General features: G+C 37.8%; 3 protein-coding genes across 3 annotated transcripts; 2 read left to right on the top strand and 1 right to left on the bottom strand.

The window, feature by feature from the left end:
* Positions 1-197: 197 nt before the first annotated feature.
* On the top strand, positions 198-7,323 carry rsrc2 (arginine/serine-rich coiled-coil 2). The gene is made up of 10 exons (XM_084728842.1): positions 198-530; positions 1,812-1,956; positions 2,210-2,250; positions 3,540-3,703; positions 3,980-4,111; positions 4,224-4,340; positions 5,775-5,860; positions 5,953-6,218; positions 6,395-6,484; positions 6,901-7,323. The coding sequence occupies exons 1-10, from the start codon at positions 525-527 to the stop codon at positions 7,084-7,086; spliced, it is 1,233 nt and encodes a 410-aa protein (XP_084584968.1). The 5' UTR covers positions 198-524; the 3' UTR covers positions 7,087-7,323.
* Positions 7,324-7,658: 335 nt separating this feature from the next.
* On the bottom strand, positions 7,659-11,900 carry LOC146320546 (uncharacterized). The gene is made up of 4 exons (XM_084728843.1): positions 11,634-11,900; positions 9,509-9,638; positions 9,269-9,402; positions 7,659-9,176 (listed from the first exon to the last, which is right to left on the bottom strand). Exons 1-4 carry the CDS (start codon positions 11,751-11,753, stop codon positions 8,403-8,405), a joined length of 1,158 nt encoding a protein of 385 aa, XP_084584969.1. The 5' UTR covers positions 11,754-11,900; the 3' UTR covers positions 7,659-8,402.
* Positions 11,901-12,192: 292 nt separating this feature from the next.
* On the top strand, positions 12,193-18,766 carry zcchc8 (zinc finger, CCHC domain containing 8). The gene is made up of 14 exons (XM_084728841.1): positions 12,193-12,401; positions 12,563-12,602; positions 12,690-12,764; positions 13,628-13,730; positions 13,816-13,893; positions 14,031-14,134; positions 14,334-14,399; positions 14,521-14,581; positions 14,678-14,814; positions 14,938-15,080; positions 15,192-15,307; positions 15,766-15,852; positions 16,632-16,752; positions 17,553-18,766. The coding sequence occupies exons 1-14, from the start codon at positions 12,224-12,226 to the stop codon at positions 18,389-18,391; spliced, it is 2,148 nt and encodes a 715-aa protein (XP_084584967.1). The 5' UTR covers positions 12,193-12,223; the 3' UTR covers positions 18,392-18,766.
* The last annotated feature ends 765 nt before the right edge of the window (positions 18,767-19,531 follow it).

The raw sequence follows: 19,531 nt of genomic DNA, 5'->3' as shown, positions 1-19,531 counted from the left end.
TTTTAATCCGAACCTAACGGTTTGACTGACAAAGTGTGTTTGGACTGTACACAGCCTGAGAGTAAAATGTTGCCTGACAGTCCCAGTGCAGGGGCGAAACTCAGCGAGCAACGTACAGAGGGGCGGGGCATTACAGGCCTGTTTCGCGTTGCCAGGTTGGGTTACTGCTCCATTTACGGCAGTAGTTTTACGATTCGGGCGCCAGTTGCTGGTATTCATCAGTGACTTATAGATTTTCAGAATTCGAATCAACTAGAGTAATTAACAAGACATTTTTTTCAGTGTGTTAATGAAAAAAATACCAACACGATTTCTCGGATCCTCGTTTGGTCCATTCGATTCAGGTTCAACAGCTCATTTTCAATTTGCCTGAATGTGGGGGATTAAAAAGGTACAATTTGGCAACCCAGAACAAATTAGCTGAGCTAGACAACGGCTGTTTAGCAGCTAGCTAGCTACCTCTCCGTACTAATCTGCACAGTCAACACAGCTGCACTGGTACACATATCGTGTAATTCGGGATTATGTCGGTAAGTACTATTACATGATGACAGTCAATACATACATGTGCGGAGTAACATCTAAACAACGTTATTATAAGTTTACGATTATATTTAGAAATGTGTTTTTTTTTCTTAAAGATGGCGGTTAGCTTAGCGACCTATCTGATGCTAAAATAGCTATGTGATGGTAGTATGAATGACGAACGTAGTGGGATTTAGCATGTTAGCATGTTGGCTAACTAGCTTGTTATTTGGCTTGACTGCCATTTTCTGAACTATCTTGTTATAACCTTACATTTTGGTCGGTAAAGCATTCTTATGACACCTATTAAAGTATTGGATGTCGTATTTCGAATGAAGAGAATGGCCACGCGTAAATATCAATAGCAGCCATCGTGATGACCTATGAGATGGATTTTATTTTAAGGGAATAAAAGTAGTGCTATCAGAGTACATTTTAAGGCGTTATTTTACTGTATGTTGGTACTGGTCTACTGACTGAAGAATATCAATTATTGTAACCCTAGAATTTATTTTCTACCGTCTGATCTGTCTGGACTCAGTTGGTCAAATTAGCATGCAATGAGGTATATGTATATATGTATTTGTATTTGTATACTGTAAGATGTAGAGTGAATTAAGAAGTGCTGAATAAAATAAGGCTGTGCAAAGAACATTAAACCAGAATGTATAATATGAAAAAGACTTCATATAGATAATGCATGATAAAAAAAGGTTTAAGCAATGTGCTTGTGCTCCACATCCTCATGGTGCCAACTTAACTTGACTTTTTATTTAAAAAAAAACCCACATGAACAAATTTAAGTCATGCATCTGTATGTATGTGTGTGTGTTATTTGGAGTGGGAAGATGGTGATACAAGGAATAAGTCCATCATCACACACTGGTACTTAAACACCATTGTATTTCTCATTTTTTTTAAAATGAGTTATGAGTTAATGTAAAGTAGTAGTCCACACTGGATTTGGTAGTGTATACAGCTAGGTAGGATTCAGAATGAACTTTTTTGTGAACTGGCCAAATAGTGCTAGTGAACACTCAAATTTTTACCAACCCCTCAGTAGATTACCATATTTTTTTTCTGGCTGGTGAGTGAAGCAAATCTACCAGCCACTTGCATATTTTGCCAGCATTTGGCTGGTGGATGGTGTCTGTGAATGTTCTCGTTCGTCCTGGACCATTGTAATCTCAAAAAAAGATTACATCAAAGGCAACTGGACTTGTTTATATATTGTTTATATTGTTTTTTTGTTTGTTTGTTTTTTTCAAATCTACTTTTTTTTTCAGACAAGTGACAACGACTCTGTCGACTTGACCAGAACAGCTTCTCCAGTTCATCACAGAAAAAAACACAGCATGGAGTCATCCAGATCTCCCAGAAGCTCCAAACACCACCATTCACGGTCAAGGTCACGCTCCAGGGACAGAAAACGTTAGTATTCAGTAACAGTGCTGATTGTGTCAGAAGAATTAGTTTAGGGCTATGTTAAATTTGTTCTCAGTACACACTCATTGGAAGGGAACAACAGAAAACAAAAATCTAGTCCACTTATTATACATACACACACAGAGCTTTCAATATGTTTTTACACATTTGTTCACTTGTTTTTCTTGTTCTCGAGTTTGCTAAAAAAGGTCATTTTGAAATGTTTATTTGTCAGCACTCTGCTTTCTGCTGTTTCCAGGTGACAGAAAATACAGACGGAGTCGCAGCAGGAGCAAAGAGGTAATTAACACATTCATTTCTATGACTCTTCTAGAATCTCAATTTATGTGATTTTGAAGTCCTTCAGTTGTGTTCATAGTTTTAGGTTGAGGTGAGTATATTTTATTAGGTTTGATAAGTCGCCAAAGTTAAGAACAAAAGACATGGGCTTACTCATGTGATGAGGGTTCTTTTTTACCCTCCCTATGTTGTCATGTCTCAAAGGAAGCTTTCATCCTTGGATATCTGTCATTATTTGCAAGCATATTAAATGGTGAAGAGTAGTTTTTTTTTTTTCCTTTATTTTTTGTTAAACCTGTGTGTAGATCACATGATAACATTTCTACAATAAATCATACTCAGCGTGCTAATGCACGAAGAGACTGAACAGAAGACCCTGCTGACATAGCAAAATAATATGTCTACTACTGGGACAGGTAACTATCTGCAAACACTATTTGTCTCACACTATAAGTAGAAAAAATGGAATTAACTCTTGCATCTCTTTCAGCTGGGGATGGGCATAAATAAACTAATCAAGCTTTAAAGAAACCCAAACAGAATCTCATGGTGTTTTTATTTAGCCTTAAGCAGTGCTGCCTGTCAGACTAATTTGTCTGTATTAACAGTAACAACTATTGTTCATCTCTTATATGATAGGCCGCATCATACTGTTGATGACCCATTCTAAACTATGTTCTCATTAGATAATGATATCGCATAAGAACGTTCAACCTGGCAGAAATACACTGTAGAAATGCATCATTTTAATTTAGGAAGTTAACCATTGTTTTCATGTTAATTATGTGTTGTATGATTTGGATGATGTAAGTCAAGAAGCTGTAAAAAGTAAGTTGGATGCCCATCCCTACTTCCACCTTTTAGTGGGTTCAAGTGAAAAGCATTTGTGGGTGACACTGAATAGTTATTGCTGAACTGACAAGTCACATTTACATTTTTCCTGAGAATCATGTCTTAAGGTTTGCATGCACACCATGAAAAGATTTGAGAGGTTCCAATATTAGTTGGAGTAATTCCTATAATTATATATTGATTATAAATGTATAATTATATATAAATATATAATTATATAGAAAGTAGTGTTGTCAAATTACTCTGTCCCATAAATGCCTACACTTGCAATCATGTTCACAAAATGACTTTCTGTATTTGTTATGAAAGCGGATTTTAAATGACAAGGTTTTTTTCAGCTTGTCAAAATTTAATTACATACCCTCTGCTGTAAGCCATGGTACTAACTCTTTTTGTTGCACTATTTTCCTGAAAGAGACAACTTCTTCTTGAAACAGGCACGAAAGAGAGACTCTCAGAAGCCATCCAAATCACACAGAAAAACAGACGAGCAGCAAGAGGCAGAGAGACTTTCAGCAGAGAATGGAGAGGAGCGATCTAGACGCAAAGACAGGAGGCTGTCCAAGGGCCGCAGCTTGTCCAGGTCACACTCACGAGAGAGGTTAGTCTGGTCGATACACTGCATAAACAAAAATATTCAGCAGGTCTTGTTTAATGGCACAGAGGAACATTCATTGTTATCAAGGGTCTATTATAATTCAAAATTAATTATTAAATTGCTGAATTGGCCTTGATGATGCTTTGGTTAGAACCTTTTTTATGTGAAGCCCCACAAATAAATAAATGTATCACTATTTCTCTAACAAATGCTATAGTTGTATTAAATACAACTCATCATTGTACTTTTATTCATGTTGATGGATATTATTGTTTTCAGGCGGCATCACAGCAGAAGTAGGGACAAACGGCGATCACGATCGCGCAGCCGGGACAGGAAGAAGAAGGCTAGGTCTCGCTCAGATTCAAGGCCCAAACACCGTCATCACAGCAGAAGTCGCAGTAAGAGCAGGTGGGTTTAATTGCATTGTCAGCATTTCTTGTATATTTGAACTCTGGTCTTGCATGATTACCAATAGGTCATGAACAGTATGTTAATTTAATTTTCTCTGTTGTTCCACCAGGGAGCGAAAGAAAAGGAGTGAAAAAGTGCGCAGAAAGAGTCGAAGCAGGTCTGTCAATCCACCTGTCTTCCGGGGCCGAAACACAGCTATGGATGCGCAAGAGGCCCTGGCAAGAAGGCAAGGCAACAATTTGCAGGGATTTTACATAATAGATGGTTGGTCATTCAGTTCTGGGTAACATTAGTGGCTCTTATTGCATCTGTGTAATTGCAGCTACAAAACTTTGTTTTTCTTTTTTTACAGACAAAAACTTTTACTGCTCTATCAATACCTGACATTTTAAGATGATGACATGGTTAGCAGCTGTCTGTGAGTTAGCAAAGAATAGGTCACTCCGATCTGACTTGCCAGAGAGTATTGTTCATGAAAAGAAATTAAATTGGTAGAAAAACAAGGAAGCATAAAGTTGTGATAGGTGGTGTGCACTGGTGGCCTGGGCGTCTTAAGACCATCAGATCATGTAATTTCAACATTCACATTTGTTTTTTTGTCTGGCCAGGGACCTTTGTTACATGTTGTCTCTCCTTTTTTCTCCCCTCATTTTTAAAAACTATTCACTGACTCTGATAAATAAAGGTGGAAATTCTCAAAATATTCTTATATTAAGTTTGGCTGATGTCTCCCACATGTAGTGCTATGATTTTGTTGCTTACAGGTAGGGATGCCTGTGATTAGTTGACTATATGATTAAATGTCGCCACCCTTGCTAGTGGGCACCAGAAATACTAGTCGTTTAAACTATTTAGCAATATTTCACTAGTTAGTTAACTGTTGTTTGTAAGATGTTATGCAGCTGCCCAAGGCCCCATCAGCTGTAAGCATGTATGCTCCAATGGCCGGGCCAACCTGGATGTTTATATCACCTAAATCGGACAGACGACAGCTTGTAATGGTTTGGCAGTATTTTAATCTAGAAAATGGAAGTAATGTTGAATGTTGACTGACAGAATAAGCTGATACATAATGACTTGAATGGAGCAATATGTGACCACATTCAACACAGACACGGGCATTAACCTGTAAGCAGCGCAGCTGCTGCTGCTAGCACTGCTAACATTAGCCACACTGTGTGGCAGGCTGGCAGCTAACATCAACTCCAGATCGTTTACCCACAGACACTGTGATCCCCTTTGGTCTGAAAAGTTGAGGCATTTAGTCAATTGTTGTCATGTTTTATATGTCAATGTGTAGAGATTGTATTGCACAAAGTAGTGCACATTTCAGTGGCATTTAAAGTATGATTTGGAGATTGTAGACTGTGATTAACAGCTTCAAATGGCTCTTAATACGCACAGTTTTTGTTTCGGACAGTGTTTAACATTAATAACAAATTAATAAATTCTACTTGATTTTAAGTGCTTTTTTAAGTTTTTTCTTAATGTTAGACTAGTTGACTAGTCTAAATTAAATTTTGCGTTTAATCAACAGAGAAATTAATTGCCAGGAACATCTCTACTTACAGCTCATATTATCACTTCACAGTATACAGCAGTGAACACAGTATGCCTTTGAACCAAATTATAACATGATCTTTACTCGTTTTCTTTCCAGACTGGAAAGAGCCAAGAAACTACAGGAGCAGAAGGAGAAGGAAATGTTTGAGAAACAGCAGCAGCAACAGCAGGAGATAGCTGCAGGTGAGAAACACTTGCTGTGCTAAGTTTTAAAAGCTTGATCATATGAGTCAGGATTCAGTTACTTAACGATGGTCTATGTATTTTGTTGCCAGTGGCCGCACCTATCGCAGCAGCAGCAGCTGCTGCTGCAGCAGCTGCCTCAAACCCTGGCCTCAATGTGGCGGCCCTCCTGGCCTCTGGGACGCAGGTCACGCCTCAGATCGCTATGGCAGCACAGATGGCAGCCCTTCAAGCAAAAACACTGGCAGAGACTGGTATTGCTGTGCCCAGCTACTATAACCCGTCCTCTGTAAATCCCATGAAGTTTGCAGAGCAGGAGAAAAAGAGGAAAATGCTATGGCAGGGAAAAAAAGATGGGGTAAGGTTGAATTTTGCTGTAATTACATATTTATCCACCTGTTAATTTCCAGCCTATTGTCTTCAGTTTGTCTAAACAGGCTGTAATGTGCACGAGAAAAGGGATATTTTGATGTACAATATTTGTATTTATGTATATTCCATGATGCATATCATTTCTATTTTTATTTTTTTAAGGATAAGTCCCAGACAGCTGAGTTGTGGGAGAAGCTAAACTTTGGAAATAAGGACCAAAATGTTAAATTTCGCAAACTAATGGGTATTAAAGTAAGTATAACTATAGCATTTTACTTAAAGCTACTACAAGGAGTTTTCAGCTGGTTATGAAATGGTCTCACTTTAATACTGATGCCTTTATACGATCTACACAAGTTAACAAGACATCCAGGAGAAGATCGACTGTTTCTTTGTGTTATTGATGCCTGCCATCAGGTTCTGAGAGAAATCAGATTAAATGAGACTTTTTTACATTAGCCCGTTATTATTTAGATAATTTATTTTTGATGTAATGTTTTGTGGATGTTACAGTGGAAAGTTGTTCACAGGGGCCTAAAAAATCAACAAAATTTGAGAGTTCCTTGTAGTAGCTTTAACCAACGGTCAATTGATTGAGTAGAATCCACCACTTTGAGCTTCCTAACTTTGAACTTGTCCGAGTTAAATTTAATTTGCTGTCTTTACAGGGGGATGATGATGCAGAGGCCTCCAAACCAATTAATGATGAAGGCATGAAGACCCTTCAGAAGCAGGAGGAGATGTTTAGGAACCTTGATGTTCAGTATGAGATGGCTCGGTCTCAGACACACACCCAGAGGGGAATGGGCCTTGGCTTCTCTTCCTCATTCTCCCGTGGAATGGATTCTATCTAGTGCCATACATTGGCCACCTTTGCCACTCATCTGATCATATAGGACCACCAATTCATCGCCAGCCCTCAAGCTTGCATGGATGTTGCTCTGACTCTGTAATTTATTTATAGACAAACATCTCACATATTGGAACATTACAGTGTAAATAGCCAGATGCTGAGTTTGTCTCAGTGTTTATTAATCTGTACATCTTTGGAAAAGGATGCATCAGTTTAACTGGTTGATACTGGTTAATACTGGTTAAATTTAGATATTTGTTTGAATACTGTGGTAGCTTTTTTTTTTTTAACTCAAATATATATTGATATGTGATTGTTTGAACATAAACTGAATATAATGTGGTTCAAGTGAACAGTGTTTACATCCATTTTGTGAAAGGCATCTGAAGTCAATGTAGCATTATCAGAATCCCTCAGTTTCATTTCTCCTGATTGGGAAAAACATAACAGCGGATTGTAATACATATTGTCTTCAGGCTCGCCATGGATAAAGATGTGCTTGAGGGGAAAAATCACATATTTCAAACTTTCTTGAAATAAATTAGTTTTGTGTTGAATAAGATTTTTCATACATCACCTTAATTTTTATTTTATTTGATATTTCTGTGGGTTATTACATTTTGGTTCACATTAGGGCTGCCACTATTTTATTGTCAATCAGTGTTTCCTAAAGCCTCAGATGACAACATCAAATGTCATGATTTTGCTACAACCTAAAAGTATTCAGTTTACTGTTACTGACGAGTAAAGAAACCTGAAAGTATTGACATTTTAGGAGCTGGAATCTGAGAATTTTGATTTCTTTTTTTAAAAAATCAAACAAACTGATGGGTTGGTTAATTTAATAGTTGACAATTGTTGCACCTCTACTTCAGATAGTTATTGTTATTCCTAGGGCTGGGTGTTAAGAGTGAAATTAACATCAAAATATTTTTTCCAATATCAATTTATATTACAATATAACAAAGGTAATTATTCAAAAGGATCAAATTGATGTAAATGAACAGTGTTTAACTTTTATGGATTATGGCAGAAAAAAATCTGAATGTTGCTTGTTAGTTTTTAAACAGTTTGCTTGCAATCATTAACAATTTTGTAAAACAATAACAAAGTGATCATTCCACTGAAACATGAAATTGAAATGGTATTGAATTGTCATCTAGCCCTAGTTTTTATATAAGAAATGTGTAGCAACAGATAAGACTGTTCAAAGGAAGAAAGGACAACTTCATATACAAAAAATATAAACTTATTAGAATACTGGAAGTTGAGTTGACTTGCAGGGATTTTTACTGAAGCCCAAGTGGAAATTCATTTTTATTTACATATAAGACTGGAGTACAGCACATGAGCCACACCTGTGATGAGGTTGTGGTTGGCAAACTCGAGGATAAGGAGCAGGATTGGGTACTCGCTGTGTCTCTTCTCCAGGGTGGACTCCTCACTTAAGCCCATCCAGTGAAGCAGCAGTGTTCGCATGGCTTCTGGGAATAGCTCTGTTGCCAGTTCCTCAGCAGGTGGCAAGTCACTAATACGCTCAATATGATGAACTTTGAAGCCCTCCACTTTCTGGCTGATACTGCTGTTGGCTGCATGAAACTGTTGGCCAAGCCAACGCCCAATACACCTAAGAAGGGAACTTGAGTACACACAGCCCCAGTCTTTTGCCTGTAGCAGGGCTAACACAGTTTCTGTCACATCCTTTTCTTCCAAATTCCCATTTATGTACTGATCAATGTTCTCCAAAAGTAGCAAGACAGTGTCAAGTTGTGTATAGGTTTGAGTCTCTGAAGAGAGTTTGTCATCCAAGCTGTGCAATTTCTGTCTCACTGTAGATACAACTGGTTGAATTTCCATAGTTTGAAAACTCTGTCTGGGAAAAGAACAGTAATCATGATCCTCTGATGTATCACCAGTGTCACTGCCATATACTTCCAATGATTCTCTGCCAGCCTGGCAATGGTGAGGTTGTGATGTTTTACTCCCTGATTCTGTATCTTGCAAGCAGCTGGATAGGGTGAAATCAAGCTGCACACTGAGGCTGTAAGTCATTTTCAGAGGGCTGTCATTTATCTGTGATTTCCAAACATCCTACAAAGGAAAGACAATATATTAAAAAGTAATTGTAAATATTAAAAGCAGCGTGTCTTGTAGAGACAAGCCTAATGTAAACTGTACTCTACCTGGAAGTTCTCAAGCACAGCAAGCTGCTCCTGCTTACTGTACATTTCAAAGGCTACTCGAAAAAGTCCTTGAACACTGTAGAACCAGAGGCTGTTATTGACAGTGGGCACCTTCAACCCATGGAACCTGAATGCTGCAATGGGAATACAACATTGTCAAGTGTTAGTGTAAGTTTGTGCATTGATAGAAGCTAAGTCAATGTTTTATCTAATGGAACTATTTTCTATTGTGCATTTTACCTGAAGAAAAATGTATTTTTGTTGCCAATCCTTTTTTGGCAAACTTGGCGTGGTATCTGGGATGGTTCTCTGTACGGATGTCAGTGTTGGAGAAGAGATCAGCTCCTAAATAGAGAGGAACCACTGGACTCTGAAACAGATACATATGAAGACATTAAGATATGGAGATACATTGGGAAATGGACAGATTTTTACATGAAATAAGAAGGTCATCAACAACAACATTAATAAAAAGCCAATATACCTTAACCAAGGGTCACAGAAAATAATTCTTTAAAATATAACACTGTGTGTTCACTTTTCTGTCATAAGGTTAATGTGTCTATGTACAAGCTGAATTTAGCCATACAGATATTAAGGCTAGGGAAAAATCTTGCATTATGTATGTGAAATTTAGCAACTGACAAAATAAGACTTGTCATGTAAGTCAAAGGTTTATTACAGTGGAATTTAGTAATAACATCTTAAAGCATAGTAGTTGTAGAATGTCCAGTCTTGTTACAAATTTCTCCATCTGCTCCAAAAACAGATGGGAAGGGCAGACAAATACATTACTGTTGCTGACTCTGTGCCACAAAGGTGCATTTAAGAGGACAGTTCACCCCAAAATCAAAGCTACATATTTTTCCCCTGGCCTGTAGTGCTGTTTATTCATCTAGATTTTTCGTTGTGAGTTGCAGAGCTTGAGATATTGGCCGTAGAGATGTCTGTTTTCTCCAATCTAATGGGACTAAATAGTACTACTCCTGTGGTGCTCAAAGGACCTCATTTGAAAAATTCAAAACCAGTGTCTCTGTCCAAACATCATGACCTGGTAACTCATGGTTATTGACAGACACCACCTGGAGAATTTCACCCCAGGAAATACTTTAAGGAAACCTGAATATTGTTCAGAAAGTAGATAGTAAAGCACAAAGGGTCTTTACTGATAAGGAGGCACGAGACATGTTTTCACAATTATTGTTGATGTTTTATTTATAATCAGAATAATCAAAGCAATAAACAAACAGGGACTGGAGCTGCTGGAAAGAAAGAAAAACATTATTAATAGACAAAAAATAACCGAAAATGAATGTAGTGGGTTACTTAATTACAATGAATACTACAAAGGCCTTGACATAAATTCTAACAGTGAATATTACAGAATATAAAACTCAGTCCAATCTAAAGTAAACCAAACCTAAAAAAAAAAAAAAACTAAGGAAGCAGAGGCCACTTGTTGAGAGGCAGATTACACTGAGGAGTGTCCAGGGGTGCTGGCACTACTCACCACCACAAAAATGGTGCCATCTATATGTGTCGCAGTGCATTTACTCACATGCAAAAGTGAAAGGACCTCACCATGGGCTAACCTCGCAACAATACGACTCTCTGCTTGCTAAAGAAATAACTTATACAAAATCAAAAACAAACAAGCATTCCAGTTGGTTCTAAAAGACACACTAAATTTCAAAGAAAACTGGACGTAAAAACTCAAGGGCAAAATAATGGGTGAACTGGGGCAAAATAAAGGGCAAACTAAACCACAAATACAATACCTAAACTAATGGGCAAAACAATGCATAAACTAAAGGTTAAATTAAAAGGCAAATCAATGATAACTACTGGATAAACAAAGGGTTAGGCAGAAGGATAAACCAAACAGCACTACAGGCCAAAAGAAAAATACAGATTTTTGATTTTGGGACGAACTGTCCCTTTAATAACTAGGTCAACAAATTTTAGGTGAACTCTTATTACAGCTTTTAGGGTCTTTTTTGTATGAATGTTTGTACATTTAATATCTATGAATTAATTTTATCCCACCAACATTTAAACAAACAAGACACTAGAGCAGTAACATTTTGATAGGGCCATTTCATTAATTCAGTTTTACTTGTGAATATCCATTATTACAAAAATACATTCTTTATGTTAGGCTCTTGTGAAATTTTCTCTCGTTTCCTCCCTCCTGGACGATGATGATGATGATGATGATGATGATGATGATGATGACCGACATAACACCCTCTAGCTAATTTCAGGAGTTATGTGAAATATGACTTCAAATACAAATCTATCATCTTCGTCGAACCTTGAAGAACAAAAACGTGCGAGCTTGCAGTGATAGCTCCTTAACACTCACCTTGTTGGGACATGGTGTCAGCCTGAACGATGTCAGATTCGTCAAGTAAATAAAGCGAATTTTCCGTGACCCTCCATCCCACTGTGGTAAAGTTAAGTGGATAGTTGAGCAACTTGACATTGCTGGAAGTAAATTAAATGTCTCACTGAGTCACGACTGTCTTGTCCTGTAGAAAGTGTTACAAGAATACTACAACCGAAAGCAAAGAAGTGAAACGGCTGCAACAAACCGGTGCAACTGATTAGAAAGCGGTGAAATTGGAGCCCTCGGTATTGTCTTGCAGATCAAGGAAGCCACTATAAAATTGTTTCCCCTTCAAAAAAAAACATAAGAGAGAGGCACATTTTTGTCGTATATCTTGTTTAATTTCCGTAGTCTGAGAAAATCCCTGTTGACAGCAAGGGTCTCCTTCTGTTCTTGTAGTAAGAAGAGAAGCTAGTAACCTGTAAAACCCTACTGTGGGCTGAGAAATACCCACTATTATCTTCTCTAAAACATACTCCACACGTGACACGGGAAGGGCCAATGAAAACGAAGAGTAGATGCTTTGACCCTTGAACTCCCGTCCCGTACCGCTGAGCTGGGTAAAAATGGCTGAAGTTGATATCGGGGATAGTGAGCTCTTTCAGCAGCTTGATGACTCCGCACCGCCACTATCGACACACATACGCTTTACAGATGATGAAGAAGACCAGGAGGACACGAACCGGCTTCGGAGCAGGCTGGAGGAGTGTGACCACTACATTCATAAACTCACTGAAGAGAATATCCTTGTGTGGGGGCCGCTCAGTTTGTGCTAGCACTGTGGATGTAGCACTAGCTAACGTCTGCTAGCACCTCCTGTCTGTAACCAAAACAGAAAACACATAACGTGGAAACGTCTTTTTTGTATGCTTTCCCGTCTGTTTCCTTAACTCATAGATCACATAAAGATTTGAGAAGAAAACAGAACATCCTGACCCGACCAAGGTAGTTATCTGACAATAGGTAAAGCTCATTTCATATTAAACGAAACTGATCAGTAAGTAACCATTGTTTATTTTCCTGACTGTACAGTGGTGTCACAATTGAAGATGTCAACTTTGACGGGCCGCTTCTTCAAATCCTTTATTCAAACAACATTATCTCAAAGTAAGAAATATTTTCTAATTAATTGTGTTATATAGGTACACTGGTTCACTTGTTTGCTAGTGGTTTGCGTCGTACGTTTTGTTACACTTGCTTGGGTTGATCGCCAGATTGAGTTTGTAATAGCAAAACAATTTTAACCATGCTTTATGTCAGTGGTTACACATGTTGCTAATGCTAACACACATTTTTAATAGGGATGCGCGGATATGGCTTTTCCAGCCGACACCGATAATTTTTGACATTTTTGTGTTTTGAAAATAAGTTCATACAATCTGTCAAGTCGGTTTTTGTGTGTAGCCCTATATCGTAATTTGCTTCAGGGCGCTTTACAATCTGAACAGTGTGCAACGCCTCCTGTCTTGTATACTCTCTAAAGGACAAGGAAAAACTCTGACCCTGTGCACTCCTTAAGGCTAACAAGGAAGGGGACAAAAAGGCTCAGATATAGTGAGAAAAGATGAATTATTTAAAAATCCCAACCAAATATAGCTGACATTACTCTTAGAACAAAAACAAAGAACAGTGTGGACTTTTTCTGGTAAAGCACGTCAAAAACATTTAACAAATGTACTACTATAGAGCATTTTACCCAATAATTCAAATGAAATGCTATAACATAATCTGTCAAATCAGTTATTATTATTATAACAACTAGAATTTAATTATTGGAATAATAATTTAAATTTCCCATTACCAGTCAGTAATTTATCACCCCCAATAATTATCATGCATCCATACATTAGGCTAATAAAATCAAATTACAGCATATTAGTTACTCTGCTGTGTGTGCACCTCACCACTAAATTACTAAACACTATATTGTAGTTGCTGAATAAAAAACAATAATGAATGTCTCCCTTTAGGCAGTGTCGTCAAGAAATTGAAGATTGCATCTGTGGTGTGATCTTGAAGCACCAGAAAACGAACAATGAAAAGAAGAAATCTACCATTCACATGAAACCTCAGGTATTTACCAGCATGTATTTTATTGTGATTAATATTAATATATGACTTTGCTTAAAAAACAAAGCATGTTCTACCCTCTTTGAAGAATTCAGCTTTTGCTATGGATGAAGATCTACAGAAGGCATCTTCCAGTAGCATAAGAACAACAACAGAAGCCTTTAAAGTGAGTATTTACTGTTGTCGTGAGTGGTTTGCATGTTGCACGGTGTCTTGCCCCATGGAAAACAAAAGAAGATGTTTAAAATAGTCTACATGAAATATTAAAATTTCATACACTATTTTCTTACTTTTCTGTTTTAGGTGGTTGGAAGTGTCCTATATTTCACTACTTTCAGTCTTGATAAACTTGGACAGCCTCTGGTGAATGAAAACCCCCAGCTGACAGATGGATGGGATGTTCCAACGTATCTTTTAGATATATAAATTGACACATAATCAAGAATCACCAGTCTAGTGTGACAGGTCACAGACCGCCCGTTTGTTTGTTTGTTTTTAACATATGCAGCAAATAAGTGGATCTATAGATAAGTGGATCTAATATTAAGGTGTCAAAATAGACATGATAATGATTTTGTTGATAGAATTTCCTGAATTATTGCAAAGCTATCACCAGATTTTCAGCCAAGTCATTGGCACAGATGGACTGGACATAGATATGAAAGAAAAAAGGTATGTCAGAGGTTATTAATGAAGCTTTATTCTGTTTCCATCTTCTGTTTATAATTTGTATTTTGTTTCTGTGTGGCATGTTAACTATATAATGACTCTATCACTGATCTGTTTATTCTAGACCAAAATCTATGTGTTTCAACTGTGGTTCAAGTGGCCATCAGCTGAGAGACTGTCCGAAGGTAAGAACAAGCATTATCATGGCATATGCCCAAGTTAAACATAAGAAGATAACTAATAACTTGATTGACTACATTTATACATGATTACCCTCCTAGCCTAAAGACATGGCTGCAATTAATGAGAGAAGAAAGGAGTTTAATCAGAACAACAACCAGGCCATGCAGAGTAACCAGCGGTACCACGCTGAGGAAGTGGAGGAGCGTTTTGCTAAATACAAGCCTGGAGTCATGAGGTAGGATTGTTATTTTGTACACATTAGACACACACCTCATTTAATCACATGCAGTATCTGTTGGGACAAGTAAGAGTTAATTTTGGTCATTGAATGTTTTACATTTTGTTGTGCTTTTAACAGTGAAGAACTGTTGGCCGCTTTGGGAGTAGATGGCAACACCCTCCCTCCTCTGATTTACCGCATGAGGCAGCTGGGCTACCCCCCAGGTTGGCTTAAAGAAGCAGAGATGGAAAACTCTGGCTTAGCACTGTATGATGGAAATGGTATGTTTTTAAATTAAATTGAATCCTATGTGGTGTCAGTTCATTTCTTGCAAAACATAACCTTTTTGAAATATAGAGTTGGATCTGAATTTGTGTTTTTCTGTTTCCTAGTTTCAAATGATGGTAATATAACAGACAGTGCCAATTCGCAAAACATCTCTTATGATGTTTCCAAACTGGTAGATTTCCCAGGCTTCAATGTACCTACACCAAACAACATGAAAGATGTAAGTCCTGCAATATAATCTTTTCAAATGTTGTTCTTGAATATATCACTCGGTATGTGAGTCCATTTATATTTCAGTTATATTAATATTTTGTTTTATCACTTCTGTATTTCTCAAATTAGAAAAAGAAAAACTAGAAATCAGTGCAGTAGTCTGTGATGATGCGATTTCAGCAGCACTTTGCATGTGAGGTAGAATACGTGAAAATACTTGAATTTGAGTTTTACATATAACTAGAATATATTTTTCCTAGCAGAAAATTAAAATCACTGATTTTTGCAAATGCAGTAGTATGGAGTTACTTTGAGCTATATGTCTATAAATTGTTTTGTTTGTCAGGAGTCAGCATCATAATGGCAGTACACTGTATTTGAAGTTTTAAAAATAAATCTGTGCTCTTTGGTTGCAGGTCACAGTTATGCGTTTCACACTTTTTTTCTTCTTTGTCTAACTTCCAGGAGTTCATGCAGTATGGCTCTATTCCAATGCAGAGCAGTCACATGAAGCAAAACTATGCAGCCTACCTGTCCAACAACTTCCCTATGGTAATTATCTTAAAGTCCCTCAAGTGGTTTGGTTTGGTTGGTAATACTGTCAACAGTTATGCAAACACCTTGGGTACTATTTGTCAGATCTTTGTTTGTTCTCCATGATACTACTCTGGTTTGAAATGAATGAACCCCATATTAGATACTGCAACACTTGGTGTACCTTTCAATCATGATTTTCCTCTTTTAGTATTACTTAAGCATGAGAGTAGAGTATAAATAGATGCAATATGTTTTCATAAAGTGATCAGAAAAAACAAAACAAAAAACAAAACGTAAAAAGCCACAACACTTTGCCCAGCTCATCCTCACTACTCAAGGGTATTCATTCATAAAATCATATGAAGTGTCAGTGTTTGTGTCCTTACCATCCAACACAAATTAGACGGCATAGACTTTGAATGCACATACAGTAAGAAGATAAATACAGTTGTAAAATAATTCATAAATAATAAATACCAATACACTAAAATCTAATCTGATCTAATCCACAAAAACTGTGGAAGAAAATTAGAATTACAGAAATGACTGTAATTCATACACACCTTGTTGTATTGTCTAATCACTTGGAATATAAGGGAGAAAGTACCATTGTGTATGTTTGTGTGTGATAAAGCTCTATACAGCAGTCCATGCCTTCACTGTCATTATAGCCTCTGGATTTTTAGGTTTCCATTGTTAGTTCACTGGCACCAAAGAAGAGAGGATGTGTGATGATGGTGCAGTCAGAGCCTTTAAATACTTTGAGTCCACATGTCTTTCTTCCTTGCCAACAGCCTGGTGCCACCTGCAACAAGCGACGGCATGAATCTGACTCATCACCACAGCTAAGAAAGAAGACCAGGTCCAGTCCTGATAGGAACTCTGATAGGAGTTCGGATATGGATATTGAATCAGGTACCTGTTCCTCTTGGTCACTATTTTCAAAAGGCACCTTATTAGGCGTAATCTGTCATTTTCTTGATCTTCATCTTGATACCCACTCTTTTGTTCCTATGACTTAATACATAAAATATGAAAAATAGACAAATCTTCTGTTTTTATTTATAGCTTAAATGCAGAATTATGCCTAGTAATAGTTGAACCAGTGGCCTCTTTGTTTGCTCAAAAGCCTCTTTTACTCAGCATGTTCAGTGTAGTAATATTGTGCCTTTATTCTGCCTCGCCTCTGATCAGACAGGGGAGGTAGTAACAGCCATGACAAAGCTGAGCTGATGTCTGTGTAAAAGGGTAAGCTGGCATGGTGGGTCAGGACACTGCTAAATAAAAATTAAATTAAATGTTCACTGCTGTTTGCAACTGTGTTCTTTATGTACCTATACCACATATTTGTCAGCTATTTTAAGCAGAGAGAGATGAGCAAACACTTTTTTATAGCGCTGCATCCAGTAAGCAGACACACACAGACCAGGAGGAGGAGAGACGTCCTCCCACAGATCATTACACAAGGCAAACTTTTTTAAGTTTAACTTGCTGAATCACTTGTTGACTGAATCTTGTGATTCTGTGATGCCGATATGCTGTGTATAAGGACACACTGGAGTGGCTTTATGCTGGCACTCCTTGATTAGGTGTAAATGCACAAAGCCATCTTAAAGACAAGCCCTCGTTGTGGTGATATTGCAGGACCTTTGTGTAAAAGGGGCTTAAATGTCGCTTTCTAATGTTAGGGTGGCTTTATTCGTGTCTTTCCTCAGACCCAGGAACGCCTTATTATACTCATGGCCCAGGTGACTTCCAGTTTCAACCTCCGCTGCCTCCTGGCTCACCTTGCTTCAGTTCACCTCCTCCATTACCCCAGGGCACTCCTCCTGCTACACCCACTCCCCCACCTCTCCCTAAAGGTACACCTCCACCTACACCCACCAATGGCTCCCCAGCTCTGCGAGGGCGTAACTGGGTAGTCGTTGATGAGACTGTGGAGGGAAGGGAGGATGACCTGACACTGGAGGAACTGGAGGAGCAGCAGAGATTGATTTGGGCAGCTTTAGAAAATGCTGACACTGCCACCAATAGTGACAGTGAGACACCTGCAATGGGAACACCTGTACCCAGTTCACCAAGTGTGTCCACACCTGCACATGTGGACACAGAAACAGAAGAGGGTGAAGAAGTGATGGATACAACGAAACCTGCAGAAACTTATCATAGCAGTGAAAATCAAAAGGAACCAGGGGTTCAGGAGATGTGTGTTCAGGGCCCTGGACCAATCAAAGTTGAGGATGACAGTCCTCAAAGCCCTGAACCAATGAAATCCAAAGATGACAGCCCTCAGAGTCCTGGTCCAGTCAAAGCCCAAGATGACAGCCCGCAGAGCCCCGATCCAGATTTCACTCATCAGGGAAGTGGAGATTGTGCTTCTCCTAAGCATGTTGAGAAGGTGACAGTCGTTCCTCATCGGAGCAACTTTGCTGCTGGCATCGTTCCATTTGAAGACACACCAGAATTCACCGAAGTTGCTGAAGCCACAGGGACATACCTTAAGATCAGAGACTTGCTTAAAAGTTCTCCACGAAACTTGGCTAAGAAAAAATAAAAATGTACTTTCTTGATTTGAAACGGAAGGATACATGGATATTTTTAAGCAGAAACTTATATTTTCATTTTCATTACCATCCTATCAAGCATGTTTTTTTAGCTGTTTATTTTTTGTACCAAATTGAATGTCCATGCTGTATATACATTTGATCTGTAAACATACAATAAGGGAGGGGCATTGAGGGATGGGTTTGGCCAATTAGTCTCAGTTTTTGTAACGTAGTGTTACTTGTGGTTTATTTTATTATAAAAATTGTAAAATGGTAATTTCCTCACCTGTATTAATTTTAATATGATGGCGTAACATGGTCTTTTCTATTTTTGTCCCACTTGAATTGCTCTAAAATATTCAAGTAAACATGCTTGTATTTGCTTCAGTGCGTTATTTTGTCTGGTCGTCATGGCTATAGGTGGGTTTGATTCCATTTGTCTGTACATGGACAGCACAGATGGCCAAATGTATGTGCTTACATCATAGTTAACCATCTTAAGCAGAGTTTTGTGAATAAGTTGACTTTCTGTTGCTATTATCAGCTCAATAGCTGATTTTGGTGCACTTTGCAAATGAAATTGCTTGTAAATGAAACTGCACTAAAACAATTTACATTTTGCTCCAGTAACATCAGAAAACTTGGTCAATATGGTCTACAGTTTTTTTTTTCTTTTTTGTACCATTGATCAAGTAGATTCATATCACAGCTGAAATAAAATTTATTCTCCACTTTAAAACTGATTTACCAGCAAAAAGGCATCATAAATTGCTCAAATGCAAATTTTACAGTTTTAAAGAAACAGTACATTAAGACTAGTGGCTAGCTACACATCTGTGTCAGATAGATTTTTTCCAGGTGGTTTTCTTTTGGCAAAAAATTAGGTAAAAATACTATTCTCATAGTTCAGGAGGACTTTTGTTAGATGAATTTTTGACCATAAACCTTGATATTTCTAATCATTTAGCAAATGCAGTTGAGAATATTTATAGCAAAATTATTAGAGTTCAGAGCTAATAGAATTTCCCAACAGTGAATGTTATTTCAGTTGTTTCTCATGACTGTTCAGTCAACACTTGAATGCACACAGAATACTTGAACTAAATGATTTTCACAAACATGCATACAGTATACCCACACACACCTAC

The sequence above is a fragment of the Lutjanus erythropterus genome, chromosome 10, assembly GCF_056507025.1.
Source record: "Lutjanus erythropterus isolate fLutEry1 chromosome 10, fLutEry1.hap2, whole genome shotgun sequence".
NCBI classification, from domain to species: Eukaryota; Metazoa; Chordata; class Actinopteri; order Lutjaniformes; family Lutjanidae; genus Lutjanus; species Lutjanus erythropterus.
The sequence above is the reverse complement of the archived record's forward strand: the minus strand, read 5'-3'. Positions and strand labels throughout refer to the sequence as shown.